This window comes from Triturus cristatus, chromosome 2_2 (genome assembly GCF_964204655.1).
Source record: "Triturus cristatus chromosome 2_2, aTriCri1.1, whole genome shotgun sequence".
In the NCBI taxonomy this organism is placed as follows: Eukaryota; Metazoa; Chordata; class Amphibia; order Caudata; family Salamandridae; genus Triturus; species Triturus cristatus.
Genome location: NC_140582.1, coordinates 925,701,201 through 925,719,696, shown reverse-complemented (window position 1 = coordinate 925,719,696; position 18,496 = coordinate 925,701,201). Strand labels below are relative to the sequence as shown.

Sequence of the window (18,496 nt, the reverse complement as noted above, 5' to 3'; positions counted from 1 at the left end):
ATTGGCAAGGACATGGGTGCAAGGAGTAATAGCCCGCAGAATGGAAGTCAGGGGGTAGGAGTAATGCTTTTCTGGAATTTGTTCCATTAGTGGTAGCGATCCCATTGTGGGGTGCGGGACTGGCACATCAAAGGGTGTGGTTCAGGGTGGATAACATGACGGTGGTCTAGATCATGAACAGTCAGTCGGCCGGGGACAAACAGGTGTTGAATTTATTGCAGGTATTTGTGCTTTGATGTCTGAGGCAAGAGATTTTAAGGCAAGGCATGTGCCAGGAGTGGACAGTGACATTGTGGCTGCTTTGTTGCATTCACAGTGGGAGAAAATCCATGGACTGGCCATAGAGCAGACAGACACAAGACACTCATGCCTGAGGAACTGTAGCAAGTAGGAATAAAAAAAAGATGCTACAACTGGTGGTAGGAATTTTGGCTGAGTCCACCAGGACTGCATATGGTCAGGCATGGTCTGAATTTCTGGATCCTGAGGTGAAGCGCAGACCATTGGGTTGGAGACAGATGGAAGATGTACTGCAATTTATACTGACTATGATGAAAGGGAGACTGTAGCCGGGAAGTTAGTGAGAATTGCATTCATGGGCAAATTAGCATGGGGCTCTGCCTCATCAGCAGGGGAACTGGGGAGAGAATGCTCGAAGGCTGGGCTTGGGAGCAGGGTCGGGAGGGACGGAAGAGGCCGCCCTTGTCATGGCAGTTGTTCAGCAAGGTGTTACACATGCTGCCAGTAGTGTGTGCTGGGCATGAGGAGGCATTTTTGTTCACTACGCTCATGTCCTGATTGTTTTTTGGCGCATTCTGAGTGTTGGGAGGGGACGTAAGGGGTTGTGCTGGGAGGCCGATGCTCGCCGAGAAGAGAGGTTGGAATATTGCTGCGCAATCCTAAAATGGTTCAGAGGTCGAAAGGCAGGAGCGTGGCTCTTCCAATATACCCAGTACCTTCCCTGTGCCTGGTATTTTGGGGCAACAAGTTGAGAGCTACACGTGGGGAGGTGTTCAGGCATGTGTGAGATGCCCCGGTTCGACTGCTGTCAGTTCTACACAAAGCCTTACGGAGTTTGGGGGTTCCAGAGGCAGAGTATGGGATCCATTCATTCTGCATTGGGGCAGCAAATTAGGGGATAGTCTAGGGAGGACATTATGCAGCTGAAAAGATGGACTGCGGGCTGCTTTCAGAGATAAGTGAGGCTGGAATGGTTGGATTGTTGAGACGGGGAGTCATTGTTTAATGCTATTGATTGTGCTCATCTGTTTCAGGTTCCATTCCGGTCCCGGCAGCTGAGGACAAATCCATCTGGGTTGTGGGCCATTCGGTCATAAAATGGGCAGCGAGACAAGCAGCACAGAGGGGACATGGAGAGAACCTGGGCTTTGACAGACACCTGTTCTTGGTTCAATGGTGTGGTAAAGAGGGCATGCGGTGGAAAGAGTTATTTAGTCGATTGAACAGTATGTTAGCAGGCAGGAGATGCCCGGATGTTTTAGTTATTCACCTTGGGGAAAATGACCTAGTGGTGGAGACGGGTCTGACACTCATGCGCACAATGAAGCAGGATTTATTGGAAATCAAGAGACAGTGGGCAGGATGCTTCGTGATATGGACTGAGTTTATTCCTAGGCGGAACTGGAGAGGGGCCCACAGGCAGGGGGCGATTGACAGGGCTCGCAGGAAATTAAACGCTGAGATGAGACGTTTTTGCAGGAAGGAGGGCTTTGGGCGAATTGAGCATGCAGACCTCAGATTTGAAAATAGGGAGTTTTTTCGGGGAGATGGGGAGCATCTCTCCAGGTATGGGACTGACTTATACTTGCTGGAATTGAGAGAGGTACTAGCGCGGACATTGAATATTAGACGGTGATTTGGATACGGGAAGACAGTAGGGAGCAAGGAAGGGGGCAAGAAAAGTCCACAATTGGGCCTTTATCTGGTTGGTGGTGGCCTGGAAAGTTTTGCTTGCGTTTACATACGTTTTATTGGCCTTGCCGTAAGCATACCACGCTGAAATGGAGGGGATGAACAACCTCTCACCTGGAATAGGCAGGAAGTTATTGGTTACTTATAGGAGTTTAAGGGGTTAGATATTAATGGAGAAAGTCATAGCCTGTAGGGGAAAGTTAAGGTTTGAAACTGTAGAACTGAAGTACAATAGGTAGTAGATGGTTATCGAGTTAGGTATGGTGGGGAACAGGGGTGGGTGGTAGGAAAATGGATAGTTCATGTTTTGTATTGTGCAATTTTAGTTTTGTACGGCAGAATGCCAGGAAAATGTTTTGTGATGTTCACCTGTTCAAAATAAAGCTGCCTTTTTAATGCAAAATAAAGTGGTCAGTGGTTTGTGCTGCGGCTCTCTCTCCCAAAGATCAGTTCTCCTTGCCTCCTCCAGAAGTGCGTCACTGGCATCATTATTCTGCACGTTGGCCATTATTCCCTTTCATTTTTATTTCTTTGACATTTTGTATGACAGTGTAAGCATACATTGAAATTCATTATCACAGGGCAATTATGCATTTTTGAATTTTGTATCTGGCCCCCACCCATCCAGTACCTACCCACCCACCCCGTGGAATTGGCATTGTCTTACATTCTGTTATCCTCTGTTTGACACACAATCATGTGCTAGTTCCTTTACAGTTTGCTAGTACAAATGTAACCAAAGTTGCCAGTTAGAGCCAGTCAGTCATGTTCATGCGTTATTCATCAACTTCGCTTCCACATGAACCCCGATGAGACTGTCATATCATTACCGTGTTGGCTTCCTCTTTATAAACTACCCATTTTCCTCTATCCATCTAGTCACTGGTTCCCAGATTTTTAAGCCTTTCATTTGTGAGCGTATTCCCCTCCTTGCATAAATAGCCTTATCCAGATTATAATTTGCCAGCAGGCGAGAAAGCCATTGCTGTAATAACATTACACGTGTATTTGTAAAGCGCACGTTCACCACTACGGGTATCTTTGCGCTGAATACCGATGTTTGTTGTTACCCAAGGCAATGGTACTCATTGTATCGACCTCAGATGGATGAAAGGCTGAGTGGACCCGCCGGGATTTGAACCTGTGAACATGAGGTCAAACACAGGCCCCTGCAGTAGACGCATTAGTCCACTGAGCCACCATAACCGGGGGGGGGGGGGGGCGGGGTTGGGATCTAACCATGTCGATGCTATGCATAGACGGAGAAACGCCATTCCAATAAACACTAATTCCTCTCCGATTTTCCCCCGTGTATCCTGTGCTACCCCAAGCCCTATCAGGGACGGGGAGAGGGAACATTCCACTTCTAATACCTCCTTAAGAAAGTTGGTGATCTCCAGTTTCAACTTGCTAAGCATGCTACAGGAGGCAAAAATATGGATCAGGTCTGCCTGAAATAATGCACACCTGGGGCATTATGTTCCTTTCCCAGTACCCCATTTGGCAGTTTGTTTTGGAGTTTAGTATAGTGAAAAGCAAGTTTTGTAGTATTGTGCCTGTAACCGGGCCGGAATTAAAATGTTCTGTGCCAGTTTACATGAGTGAAAAAATAGGTCTTCCGAAACCCCAATTTCCTCTTTCCACTTTAGTGCCCGTTTCCCAATGTCATCTTGTGCAGTTCAGGGAAGTCCCCCTTTAGCAACAAGATCATATATTTCCTGGGGCCGTTCCCTTCGGCTCCTGACCACTAACCAACTTGATAAGCCAAAAACTCGCTAATCCCTGACCGGCGAGCCACACTGCCACAAGAAAATGAGGTGTCAGTTATAACTGCCCACTCCTTCGAAGTCCTAGCCCCGCCCACCTGGCGGGGCTAGGACTTTGTGGTTACTGCCATACTACTTGCCGAAGGCGCCCGGGGTAAGGGCTCCTAGATTACCCACACCCACCAACTCCCATCTGGAGGTGGGTGAGTGAGTGATTTACTTAAAGAAAGCCACGTTCACCTCGAGGCATCTTGGCACTAAAACTGGAATTGCCAGCTGGAAGAGGAGACCGGAAGAGCCTCATCAATAAAACACATGTATTTGGACAGCTCACTTATCCCGATCGATTACACACAAGGGAATAAAGTATACTGAGGGGAACTAATCACACAGAAAGAGAGCATATGGGTATCACATTTAAGGTAGTGTATAGCGATTAAAAACAAAAAGAAAGCAGAATATACCGAAGAGATTAAACTGGGCATATCGGAGGGAAGCGTGTGCATCCCCACAAAAGAAAATTAGAGCTTGCAGGATGAAATCCACTGTATACACTTCGTAAAAGAAAACATCAATTAAGGACCACTGTGCTTTCAAGCACACTAGAAACTTCTGGGGCAATTTTTCCCTTCATTGAATTTATTGTCTATTTAAGTGCCTTGTTAAAAAATTCAATTCGATAGACTAGAGGTGGTTCACGAAGTTCCATTTCCTTTTACCATATATATGTAACATTGACATCATATACAATGCACTTTAGTAATTTAAAATATTGTTAAACACAGGTAAATGTCATCTATGCCTACGTGTTAATTTCAATCTTTAATGTCAACGTATAAGTATTTGACCTTTATACAGTTTATATTTGTAATGGATTTTCTTTATGTCCATCGTTTTGCTGGTCATGTGACGTTTTTAATCATTGCACTGTCACTTTAAAAGAGCTCAGAAAATACCCCATTATGTCACGTGAACAAGGCTCGCAAAAGCCGAAATGCGTAATGCCGACCACGGAGTAAAAATCTAATTTTATACACACAAGCATTAATGGCTGCACTTGCGGGCAGTAACCACTGGTAATTACCCTCCCCACAATGATGGCCTTAGTGGTAAGTAAGAGGGCATAACAAGGGGGGGAGAGATAATAACACAATTAGCACATCCTCCTTCCACCCTCAGAAAGTAGGAAGCTTTGCAGGAGCGGTCTCCTACCTAAAAGACGAAGGGATAAAAAACCTGCATTCTTCCTCTTCAGAAGCACCCGCCTCTTCACAGATGGCTAACTGAGCTCACTCTTCAGAAGCACCCGCCTCTTCGCAGACGGCTAGCTGAGCTCCATCTTCAGAAGCACCCACCTCTTCACCGACTGCTAGCTGAGCTCCCTCTTCAGAAGCACCCACCTCTTCACAGACGGCTAGCTGAGCTCCCTCTTCAGAAGCACCCACCTCTTCACAGACGGCTAGCTGAGCTCCCTCTTCAGAAGCACCCACCTCTTCACAGACGGCTAGCTGAGCTCCCTCTTCAGAAGCACCCACCTCTTCACAGACGGCTAGCTGAGCTCCCTCTTCAGAAGCACCCACCTCTTCACAGACGGCTAGCTGAGCTCCCTCTTCAGAAGCACCCACCTCTTCACAGACGGCTAGCTGAGCTCCCTCTTCAGAAGCACCCACCTCTTCACAGACGGCTAGCTGAGCTCCCTCTTTAGAAGCACCCACCTCTTCACAGACGGCTAGCTGAGCTCCCTCTTCAGAAGCACCCACCTCTTCACAGACGGCTAGCTGAGCTCCCTCTTCAGAAGCACCCACCTCTTCACAGACGGCTAGCTGAGCTCCCTCTTCAGAAGCACCCACCTCTTCACAGACGGCTAGCTGAGCTCCTTTCTGTGACTTTGCAGAGACGAAAGCCCAATCCGCCAAAAATGTATAAAAACATTTGCGTTGTTGCATATCTAAAGGCAGTTGTTAGACTTGGCATCTGTTGGTGTGTTTCCCCTGAGTTTTTGCTTTCTGACCTGCCAGGTTTTGACTCTGTTTTTGCTGGCATAACGTTTCTGTACACTTTTCACACTGCTGATCAGTGGTAAAGTGCAGGCGCTCTCTTGTGTAAATTGTGTTATGGATTGGTGTTTCCATGAATGGATATTTGATTTACTTGTTAGTCCCTAGTAAAGTGCACAGAGTGTGCCAGGGCATGTGATCAAATGCTACTCGTGGGCCTGCAGCAGTGATTATGCCACCCATGTGAGTAGCCCTGAAAAGGTACCTCAGACCTGCCATTGCAGAGTCTGTGCGCAGTTTGTAACTGCCATGTCGACTTGGCCAGTGCACACACTTGACAGTCCCTAACCTTCCCTTTTCTTACATGTCAGGCACCTCTAAGGTAGGCCCAAGGTACACCTGTTGGCAGGGTGCATTGTAAGTGAAAGGTGGGACATGCCCCAGTGTGTGTGGCATGTCCCAATAGTGAATTACAGCCTATTTTGTTTTTCACTATTGCAAGGCTACTGGTTCCCCATAGGAAGGAATAGGAGGTTTGTTTATAACATCTTTTAAACGTAACTGGCCCAGGGAATTAGGTAGGAAAATGAAGTATAGTATGTCTGAACTCAGAATCTAAAGATGCATCTTTTAGTGAAGGTGATTTTTACATTCTGTGTTTGAAAATACCACTTTTAGAAAGTAGGTATTTTCTTGCTCAGTCATCCTGTGTGCCTCTGCTGGAATGTGGATTGCCTGCCTGGGTTTTGGATGACAGAAGGCTGGGGAGCCAGATGGGCTCCAGATAGTCTAGGCAGGTCGGGAAAGGGCTGAATAGGCCTGGGCTGCGATGGGGGAAGGGGAAGGAGATTTCCTTGCACCTCAAAGGGTCTGGTCTGCCTCTGACAATGCCGTCTCCACCTCCTGCCTGGAAATCACACCAGAGAAGGCCGAATTGGTTCTGGCGGGGCACAGACACCCTCTGCCTGCAAGATCAAAGGATTTTTGTGTACAAATACTGGAGCCCAGACCCCTGAACTTTAGAACTCATCTGGATCAAGAAGACTGCCAAGAAGAAGAGCTGGAGAAGCTGTGAGTAGGAACTACCACTTTGCTGTGTGCTTCACTGGGCTGACCTGCAGTGGCTGCTTCTGTCTTGGGCAGTGAAAGGCCTGGACTGGACTTTCTGCAACCTAATTTGTGAGTCTCTCCAAGGGCTTGAGGTAGAGCTTGCCCCCTGTTCACGAAGTCTCAGGAACAGCAAAGACTTCAAGCTCTTCTGCCCACAGCACTGGGACTGTGTGTTTTGTGCTGTATCAGAGGAAAAGCAACTCGACGACATCTACGACGCCACTGCCGACTCCGTGTCCTGAAGGCACCGCAGAGGGTACCGCTACACCTCAACCTTGGTCTCGCCGACAATGCCTGTTGATGCCGCCACCGAGCCGCAGCTTGCACCGCGACCTGTGGGCACCGTACTCCGCACCGCCTCGCTTCAAGCCGAAGCCTTGGCACCACAGAGAGCACCGCCACAACACCGCACCGCAACCTTGGGCTCACTGACGACGCCTGCTGACGCCGCCACCGAGCCGCTGCTCGCACTGCAACCTGTGGGCACCGCACTCCGCACCGCCTTGCTTCACGAGGACGCCTTGGCCTCCCCGCCACCGCCACTCCACACCCAAATCGACGTCACTGCTTGCACCGTGGTTTGAGGGCACCGCTCGTAAGTCACTCGAAGTACCGCCCTCATCCCGCACCGCAGCCTTGGCCCACCGACGCCGGCACCATCCATCGACTCCCGACAGCGCTTCAGCAACAACGCCGCCGCTGCTTGCACCGTGACCTGCCAGCACCATGACGAGCGCCGCCTTCATCTCACACCGCGACCTTGGTCTCACTGACGATGTCATCTGATGCTGCCACCTAGCTGCTGCTCGCACCGCAACCTAGGGGCACTGCACGCTGCACTTCGCACCGCAGCACCCGATGCCTGCCGACGCCAGCGCTCCTGATTCCATCAGAGAGGAGCTCGACCTGCAACGCGAGTGACTTCAAGGGCCTCATCACCCTGCATTTCTCACACGTACTGTTTGCGGGTCTTCCCGACACCGTAACTGGCTCGCGACCCCATAGCCAGCCATAACTGTGAGATTTGTTGTTCACAACGCCGTGGTTGCCCCGGACGAAGCTACCAACATCGAGGGACTTTGTTTTAAACTTATTTTGATAACTACAGACTTTTTTTTTACATTTAGTATTGTGGATTTTTGTCGTTTTTGGTCTTGTTTTAATTATATAAAAATATTGGAAATTTTCTAAACCGGTGTGGTGTCCTTTTGTAGTGCGTACACTGTATTTCTGTGGGTTATGTGCAAATGCTTTACACACTGTCTCTAAGATAAGCCTGACTGCTCATGCCAAGCTACCAAGGAAGTGAGCAGGGGTTATTTTAGGAGTGTAACTCCCTTATCCTGACTAGAGTGGAGATTTTTGCCTGGCTTTAGCCCTTGCCTACCGTAAATCCCATTTCTAACAGCTGTTTTAGTAAAAAGTTGGCGAGTTATCCAAAATAATTGGGACAAGCTTCACAACTAAAAATACAATGTATATTTGGCACCTTAAGCTTAGTGGCTCAAAGAAACAAGCATTGGCATAGCCAATAGGTTTCGCCATGCAACAGTTGATGTTGTTGCACCAAGGATATTGTGCTTGATAACTAAATACTTCTAAGGTTCCTAAAGCGAGACCTATTGGACTGAGGTTGAGTGTTGTTGCTTGTGTTGAGTAAGAATGGGCACTGCCTAACTCTATTGAGCTGTAAAGAGCCCATGCGTCTGGTGTGAATTAGCATCTGCATTTGCATGTTTCATTTTCAATGCCTGAGGTAGTATGTCGAACAAGTACACTGGACCTATGGAGTGTCTGGAAATATAAACGGATGTGGAAGGGGCGCGTAGTGAGGTGATGCATTACTCACATAGCAGCCGAGCAGTGACTCCAGTCATCGGGGGCTTTGTTTGTCTTTCTGTTTATGTGAAAGAGTATTGTTTTCATGGTGGCGTGGTAGGGCCCCTTTAAAGTTGCAAAAGGAGTGATATATCTCACTGAAGAGTAAGGGCGTGCAAATCAATAGGTGGTGTAAATAGAGGTGGGTTACTAAGGTGGTCTTGTGGTATGGGGGCCTGGTCAGAGACCTCCAAGGAGATGGTCTGTCAAGGTCGGAGTAGGGAGGCGGGGTGGGCACCTGTTGTACGCAGTAACACACCATTCTTGGAGTCTGGGGAGGCTGAACGGGAGCGAGGGGTGAAATTAGGAACTCTTTTGGAGGCTTAGGGAGTGATGGTGAGGTAGTCTGAGTACATTTCACGCACTCTGGGCACTAGAACGTTAATCGGGGTCTTGGCAGAATTGAAAAGGGGAGAGGACCAGGTTTGTGTCTTGGCGTCGGCTGAATGTCATGTGATTCTGGGCAGATCACTTAATTTGCGATCTGGTGTGATGTAACTGGTTCTCATGTAAAGCACTCCAGTATCTGCAGGTCGAGTTGGCGCTATAGAAAACTGTTTAAACAAGCATTGGCATAGCCAATAGGTCTCGCTTTTGGGACCTTATAAGTATTTAGTTATGCATCACAATATCCTTGGTGCAATAGTGTTACTCTTGCATGGCTAAAAGCATATAAGATCCCAAATGTGAGACCTATTGGCTATGCCAATGCTTGTTTTTAGAGGGCTGACATGCATTTTTAAATGTAGGCTAGAAAGAAAGTTGCCAAGCTGAGGGGCAAGGACTATATAGAAATAAGTTAGTAAGAGAGGTGAGTTATAATGAGATAGCACAAATAGAAAGGTGAAGGAAGCACAGAATGACAGGTGTTTTTAACCTAAGTAGCGAGGCAGAGAGGCAGGCAGAACCGGTGGGATTAAAATTCGAAGTTATGAGAAGTAGAGAGAGAAGAGGTGAAGATGAGGTAGAGAGATGAGTGTAATACAGAGGATGGGCGAGGGAGACGTATAGAATGTAGAATTTGAGAGAGAGAGATAGAGGGAAGACCGATGTATTAAATGAGTGAGACGTAAGCAGAAATTGAACGGTAATAGTCAATGAGATAGGAAGAGAGATGAAAACAATGGTCGTGATAGATGGAGTGTAAGAGGTAGAGAGAGTATTGTAGAGATAAACTAATAAAATAATGAGCAAGGTGACATTAATACGAAGCAAGACCTGGTAGTCCAATTGTTGTGGTAAATTGAGAGGCTAGATAGTGTCTGTGAGGTGGGGAAGATAGAGATGAGGCAGTGAGTTGAGAGGCAGAGAGAGAATTGAAAGAGAATGGTGATTTAGAAAGAGGCATGCAAGAGGTAGTTAAAGGTAATGTACAGATGTTAAAATTGTTTGTAATAAATGGTAGAAAGTGTAATAGAAAGAGAGATGAAATTAAGAGGGAGGTGAAGTAAACGTAAGAGAAATGATGTGGGATGAGTTGCGGAGAGAGAAGAGAGAGAGAGGAGAGAGAGAGGAGAGAGAGTAAAAAAGAAGAGCGAGGGAAAGAGCACGAGGGAAAGAACGCGAGGGAAAGAGCGTGAGGGAAAGAGGGAGAGGGAAAGAGGGAGAGGGTGAGGGAGAGTAAAAGAGAGAGATGGAAAGAGAGAGGGAAAGAGGGAGAGAGATGCAGAGTGAGAGGGAGAGTGAGAGGGAGGTTTGAGGAGAAGATAGGGGCAGAAAGCTGATTGAGAGTTAGAGATCTAGAGTTAGGTTCGCTGGGAGGTTGTAAGTTGAGTTTATGAGAGGTAAGTGCAGTGGTGCACTGAGGTTTATTGAAAGAGAGGTGTGACGTACAGAGATTTTTTAAGGCTAGAGCAATAGTGTGGTAGGTACCTAGTCGTGTATAAATATATTTCTAAAAATTGAGTGTTTATGTAAAGGAATGAGATATGGGACATAAAGGTGGATTAGGGTTTTAGAAAGAAATGTATTTGCTGGTAAAGAGAAGTGACAGTTATTTACAGAGTGTTGTAAGTTGAGATGTAAGTTAGATAGAAGTGCAGGGATTTTTTTTGTCTGGTCAGGTATATTCCCCTTGTGTGTAAATACCAAAGAATTATTTTCCTTAAATTAACTCTTAAATCTGCTGTAATCCATAAACTAATGCAAACACTGTACAACGCTGAGATGAGCCCACCATAGTCTCCTTAAAATTAGACCCAGCTAACAATACTGTTTAAGGTAGTTTTGTACATTTTTTTATGGTTCGTTTTTTTTGGAGTTGAGTGTAAAGTGACTCAGCTCAGAGGGGAAACAACAATTAAGGAGGATGTCTCCGTGTGCCTTGTGCTCCACTGGCACCTCGGGCATGTTTACTGCAGGGAACACATGGGAATGCAAAGCCATTAATCAAGCAGGATGGCTCTGTCTGCCTTCACGCCCAGTGGCCCCTGTTGTCTGTTTACTGCCCGAATGAAAGAGGAAAAAGACCGATTTGGAATAAGTGTCTAGTGAGAAGAACAGGCAAATGAAACTAACGAAAAGGGAGGGGGAGAAGGGAGGGGGGAGATGTGAGCAGAAGTGACAAGAAGGGCTGGGCGAGAAGGGAGGGGGGAATGCGAGGAGCCTGAATACAAGTGACGAAAAAAGGAGGAGGAGAAGGGAGGAGGGAGATGCGAGCAGAGCATCAAAGGGCTGGGTGAGAAGGGAGGGGGGAATGCAAGGAGCAGAGGAGCAGCTGTGCACGTGCACGCCAGACATCGTGCACTCAAGCTCTAGGCCAGCAAAACCATGTGGGTAGCACTTTTGAAAACCCACTTACAAAATGTCTCAAAGAGACAGCTTCCGCTGTCTCAGCGAGACCTAAAAATGAGGAGGGGATGTTTGGAAGAGGCTGAACTGTTCGTAATGGGGCAAGGCTCTGTTCAGGAAATGAATGACAGTGCTTCATTTCATGCTCGATATGATCCCCCGGGTGGTAGCAGGCGGAGGGAGAAGCCAAGAAGGGCGAATTGAACCCGGGGGGAATGGGAGGGTCTTTGGAGCAGAGGAGGGCAGCGGCACAGTTGTGCGTGAGGCAGCACATGGCCGTTCACAGGTGGACTTCGCAGGGGCAGAGGGTTCTCTGATTGACACAGAGCATACCTCCAGCAGCAGAAGTCACCCCAGAAGCAACCACCATCAGATGAAAGAAGCCGACCTGCTTTCATCTGAGAATAATTGAAATACAGACTAAAAGCTCGAGGCTTAAAGAGGCCTCTCTGAACAGCCAGGCCCACCCCTCGCCGCCCTGTCACGAACACACACATATCTGGAGGTTGTACAGATGTGATGGGCACATAGAAAATGTAAGTTCAATTAATTTCTAAAATCACGATCATTTATTTATCGATGGCTGTGTTTAGAAAGAAAAGGAATTGAAAATATACACTCTACAGTTCACTATTAGCAGCACGCTTGGTGTTGTCAATATTGTGAAAGTTTATATTTGACATTGTTTTTGAACAGCGCAGTATTGTCAAGTGACTTCTAGGTGCTGTCACGTGGCTGGCGAGTTCGAGACGTTTTTGAGTTGTGGATCATTCCAGAAGAAAGTGCAGATGGTGTTGGAGAGTTGGAAGGAAAGAGGAGGGAAGGAATAAAAGAGATGACGAGAGCACGAAAAAAACTGGAGAGAGTTTGCGAGTCCAGAAAGAAAAGGAGGCTGGGGAAAGGAATACAAAGCGAGGGAGCGAGTATAAAAAACAAACAAGCACTACTAATGCATTGACTGAATGCCCTGCAAGACTAAACACCAGCAGTTGTTTTCCGAAAGACAACATATGGTCACCCTTCTCGATTAACAACACGGGCGCACAGTGAACAATGGTGGCGGCAGCCCCCTCCCGCCGTGCTTTAATTAAAGTTTAAAAATTGACTGTGCGCCTGTGTTGTTAATCTAAAAGGGCGATATGCGAGAGTCTGCATGTAATTTGAAAGTTAAATAAAATTTGTACTTACACAATGGCCCCTTACAGCATGCAGCTTCTGAGCCTTTGTAAGCGTTGAAAGATCAGGAAACATGCGCTGCGAAACTGGAGAGGTCTCTGGGTGGAGAGGGGGCTGGAGCGAGGAGAGGCTCCTGAGGGGCTATTAGGAGTCTGCAAACAACAACAAACAAGCGTGCCCGCGAAAGTAAAAGCGACCCAGAACAGATGGCAGCCTGCGCGCCTCTGCTCGCTCCCGCAAGGTGGATGCTGTGAGAGGAAACATTTACTGGGAAATGTGGGACATGCACCCCCCCTTTGGCCAAGTGCTTTAATTTTTGAAAGCCTCACAAAATGGCCAATACAATGTGTGCAACAAAAAAAAAAGCCAAACGCACGAGTTTACTGAAAAGCTGGAGTGATTCCAAGAGGTCATCTAGACAGCGCATGAGCGTTGCGCTAGGCTCGACCTAAAAAGAGGATTTCAATAATCAAAAAAAAAAGGTATCCATCTTCAGTAACTATCTATCAGGTGGATCCTCTTTGTAACTGCACATTCATTCCCACATGAATGCGCCCAGGCACCATGGAGCCATGGTTCCAGACAACGGACTCCTCCCAGAGTGCGATGTCCGAGCGCCAGGTGGCACCCTCTGCAACTTCAATTCTCGTTCGTTTTTTATTAGGTCGAGCCTGGACAGCGCATGCGCTGCTCTGCGAGCCATGCTGTACTGGAGTATGTACTTGAAGCTCTGCCCACTCTCCGCCATATTTTTCATTGGCTTGTGTCATTGTCCTTGTAAATGCTGGCTTCTGAATCGTGAATAGGCTTGTTAGTCCCTCCTTAGTACTGCCTTCTCTTCATTTGTCACCTCCCATGAGGACTGGCCCATTTACTTCAGTTGTTGCACAGTACGTCTTCTTTAGACTGTAAGCACTGTTTTCTTTAATGAGTTTCTCTTACTGCAGGAGGGTCTCTCATGCGCAGTTGTGACCATTGGCTTGTTTATTTAACTCGTAGCAAACAGGGTTCTCTCCAGGGGCCATGGGAGACAGAAGGGGGCAACTCAGCGATGCCTTCAAGCATTTGGAATGCAATAGGTCTCGCATTTGCGAGAGTTTAAGCTATTGGCATTGTAAATGACAATGCCTTTTATTTATGTTTTAAAAACCAAAACCTAAATAAAAGGCATTGTCATTTACAATAAAAATAGCTCAAACTCTCGCAAATGCGAGACCTATTGCATTGCAGATGCTTGTTTACCTTGTTCTTAGAGACAGAGACAAAGCTAAGAGAAGGCAATGCAGTGCACAAAACAAGCTCTTTTCTACACTGGGAGGACACTTCATCGGAACAGAGGTAATGCACCATAGCGTCCTAGCCAGTTGACAACCAAGGAAACCGACCCAGCAAATGCAATGGAAAATAATGACATAGAAAGAGCATAGGTCACAAGGGGAAATCACGCCATCACCACCAGGAAAAACATCAGATATTGACTCCCATCCGATCAGCAAATGCCAGCGTACCACATGCATCACTGCTTGTAGGCAAAGTCTGTAAGACACGCACAAATCAACCAAGCATCGGCAGATATTCATAAAAACCCTGGACATAAAAACACTAGTGTTCAACGCCCCTGCAATGAATTAGGACAGTGGTCTAAAGCTCCCTGGGATTTTGCGAGGCCTACTCAGGGGGTCTGCGACCGTTTTAGAAATTAAATAGTATTACAATTAATAAATTAAAATTAACAAAGAATATACGGATAAAGAAGCAAAATTGATTATGTAAAAAGTTGAATTAAACAAAATATTTCACTATTTGAGCATCTGTATGGTGTGTACTCATTTTGTGTGTGTATTGTTTTGAGGCTAATCATAAAAATTGCTTAGGCCAGGAGGTCCCGGCTTCCAATATTGGTTCAGTGGAGGTCCCCAGATTCCAGTAATGAATCAGTGGAGTTCCTCAGATGTCAAAAGGTTAACAACTGCTGAGCATGGACTTGTGAAGTCCAATATGACAGGAACCTCAAAACAGCGTTGCGAAAGCCAATAACTCTCACCTTTAGGACATATTGGGTTTGTCAGTGTCTCTTGGCAATGATGTAAAGTATCGGCAAGATGCTGTGCAGTATGGCTAAACGTTGAAATAGAGGAGAGATGATGACCACGTCATTTTGTAGGTGCATCACCATGCATTGGTACCTTTGAAATGGCGTAGGTGTCTTTTTTCCCCCCAGCTTACTGATACAAGATGGATCGGTAAATAAAAATATGAAATTGAAGTAGTGTGAAAGTGCTTTTTTATGGCGGAGGTGCCCGCAGCAATTTGCTGCCTGACCCTCCTCTGCCCCCTCCCAAAAAACAAAAAAGGATATATATATATATATATAAAGAGAGATAGATAGCTATAGATATAGATTGATATATAGATATACTTCTCCCTGTTTCGTCACCATACGGCGGCACGAACTCCCGATGCGCTTCGGTCCTCCTGGACCTTGATCGCGGGATAAAATCATTCTGTCCATCACCTCTGTTTATTCACTCATATGCGCAATCATCACTTCCGTGTTTGGCAGTTTGGGAATTAAATTTCACTGAATCCTCAGTGTAGGGATTTTGTTCATCGTGCTCTTTGCAAATAGCAAACAAAAGGTGCTAAAGTGATTCAAGGGCCAGTGCAATTTATAATTGTTCTTGCGAGAGGTATTACTTTAGTTTGGTTTCTCCCTCATATTCATGTTTTGAAATCTCTGCCTCTGTTTTATTGTTCCTCTGTGTATCGAGTATGTTAAAAGTCAAGTAACTCGCGCTTGAAGCATCGGGCCTGATGGTATTTGTAGTTTGTGACATGCCTATTGAATTTTATGCCCTCCAGTGAGCCGAGCGTGGTTCATACATGCATTTCAGATTTAGGCCCCCTAAAGGAAAGATTTCAAAATGTGAATGAGAGAGAAACAAAAATAAAAAGCAGCCACAAGGTCAAAGATTTATGACCACAATGCAGATGTGATGTATCTTCAAGTCAACATAAACACCTCCCACCTCTCTTTGGGACCGAAGTGGAAGCACACACAAACAATGGACCAAGCAGATAGGGTGGGAGGGAAGTAACTGGGAGCTGGTTGGGGAGGGAAGCAAGGTAGAACCCTGAAAGCTCCTGAGGCGGAAGCCGGGAGACGAACCACTCATTTTTTAAAATTGTTATATGTGTCACAAACTCGCCGAAATACTCTGTATTTTTCTTAATAAAACCTCACTCACCCGTTTACTTCTCTGGAGCGGGCTCAAAATCACCTAAACAGCGACCCCTTCGCTGCAACGCCAAAGCACCTAACAAACTTCTCGGCCGCCATTCTCGGCGAGGGAGAGAGGCCACGCCCACTTTAAGGCGACGCCCACCCGCCGCCCACGGTACTTAAACGCTGCCTTCAGCACGACAAAATATCAGAACCCTGAAAGCTCCTGAGGCGGAAGCCGGGAGACGAACCACTCATTTTTTTTTTTTAAATTGTTATATGTGTCACAAACTCGCCGAAATACTCTGTATTTTTCTTAATAAAACCTCACTCACCCGTTTACTTCTCTGGAGCGGGCTCAAAATCACCTAAACAGCGACCCCTTCGCTGCAACGCCAAAGCACCTAACAAACTTCTCGGCCGCCATTCTCGGCGAGGGAGAGAGGCCACGCCCACTTTAAGGCGACGCCCACCCGCCGCCCACGGTACTTAAACGCTGCCTTCAGCGCGACAAAATATCAGAACCCTGAAAGCTCCTGAGGCGGAAGCCGGGAGACGAACCACTCATTTTTTTTTAAAATTGTTATATGTGTCACAAACTCGCCGAAATACTCTGTATTTTTCTTAATAAAACCTCACTCACCCGTTTACTTCTCTGGAGCGGGCTCAAAATCACCTAAACAGCGACCCCTTCGCTGCAACGCCAAAGCACTTAACAAACTTCTCGGCCGCCATTCTCGGCGAGGGAGAGAGGCCACGCCCACTTTAAGGCGACGCCCACCCGCCGCCCACGGTACTTAAACGCTGCCTTCAGCGCGACAAAATATCAGAACCCTGAAAGCTCCTGAGGCGGAAGCCGGGAGACGAACCACTCATTTTTTTAAAATTGTTATATGTGTCACAAACTCGCCGAAATACTCTGTATTTTTCTTAATAAAACCTCACTCACCCGTTTACTTCTCTGGAGCGGGCTCAAAATCACCTAAACAGCGACCCCTTCGCTGCAACGCCAAAGCACCTAACAAACTTCTCGGCCGCCATTCTCGGCGAGGGAGAGAGGCCACGCCCACTTTAAGGCGACGCCCACCCGCCGCCCACGGTACTTAAAACGCTGCCTTCAGCGCGACAAAATATCAGAACCCTGAAAGCTCCTGAGGCGGAAGCCGGGAGACGAACCACTCATTTTTTTAAAATTGTTATATGTGTCACAAACTCGCCGAAATACTCTGTATTTTTCTTAATAAAACCTCACTCACCCGTTTACTTCTCTGGAGCGGGCTCAAAATCACCTAAACAGCGACCCCTTCGCTGCAACGCCAAAGCACCTAACAAACTTCTCGGCCGCCATTCTCGGCGAGGGAGAGAGGCCACGCCCACTTTAAGGCGACGCCCACCCGCCCTTGTCCTACACATTTAGATGTGCAACTACCGGACGCGCAGCGGACGGGCGCAGCGGGCGCGCCGTCAGCGCGCCAAAGGCAAGCCCGTCTGGGCCCGTCCGGGCCCAGAAGGCCCTAGGCCCCGCCACTATGCTGGGTACCCCTCAAGCTCGAGTAACGTATACAGCGGATACTCTATACGACTTACGACCTAAGAACACCCTAGCCTGCCATCACTCGTTTACTGCAGGTAAGGCATTCACGACCTGTCCACAATGCAATCTGACCCCCATCTCGAAATCACCCACCCTTTCCTTGAAACTAGGACTTCTTAATTGTCGCTCCCTCCCCAAACATGCCACCGAACTGAACCTCCTGATTCAGAACCAGGAGCTTGACCTACTGTTCATAACGGAAACATGGCTCTCGGACAATACCGACTCGGATATTGTCACGGCCCTCCCCACCGGGTATACCTGTCAAGCTCTTAATAGACCTAAAGGGAGAGGAGGCGGGATAGCTATAATCCACAGGGAACAATTTACCTGCCGCATGACCAACTCTGGTATTGAGGATTGCGAGAGCGGCCAATTCTCCATCCAACTCGCCCCAGCTCTCACCCTCGCAGGGCTTCTAATTTACCGCCCCCCAGGGCCCCCGGGTAATTTCATCAACGCTGTACTCGAATCCAGTTCACAACTAGCTTCTTCCACCCCCAACTTCCTCATACTAGGTGACCTAAACGTCCATTTTCTGGACCCCACGGATCGAGCAGCATCGGACATTATATACGATTTAACATCTCTAGATATTTGTTTAGTGAACAATGAGCCCACCCATGATAAGGGCCATCTATTGGACCCGATCCTCACCAACATTGCAACAATGACCTCTGACCCACCGGTGACCCTACCTTGGACGGACCATTTTCTGGTCCCCTTCTCTTGGGAAATCCCCACTCCCACTTATTCAACCCCAAAAACCCAAGTTACCGACCGACAATGGCGCAAACTATCTCCTGAGATATGGGCTGACTCTCTTGCAGAGTCCACCCCTGCGCTCTCCTCTGACCCCAATATAGCTGACAAACAATTCAGCGATTGGATCACTTCCTCTCTGGATACGTTGCTTCCGAAAACTACCACCTTGAAACAACCCAAAAGAATACCATCCGCTTTATGGTACACCCCTGAGCTTAAAGTTCTGCGTCAAGAGTGTAAAAAAACCGAACGCTCCTGGAGGCGC

General features: G+C 47.3%; 1 protein-coding gene across 1 annotated transcript in view; it reads left to right on the top strand.

Annotated features, from left to right (window-relative positions):
- LOC146862959 (uncharacterized) overlaps positions 1–2,331 on the top strand; it is a 274,450-nt gene extending 272,119 nt beyond the window's left edge. Inside the window, exon 13 of the mRNA XM_085642331.1 lies at positions 1,275–2,331. Coding sequence (XP_085498457.1) covers positions 1,275–1,876 — 602 coding nt within the window. The 3' untranslated portion in view covers positions 1,877–2,331. The remainder of the gene's footprint in view (positions 1–1,274) is intronic.
- Positions 2,332–18,496: the final 16,165 nt, after the last annotated feature.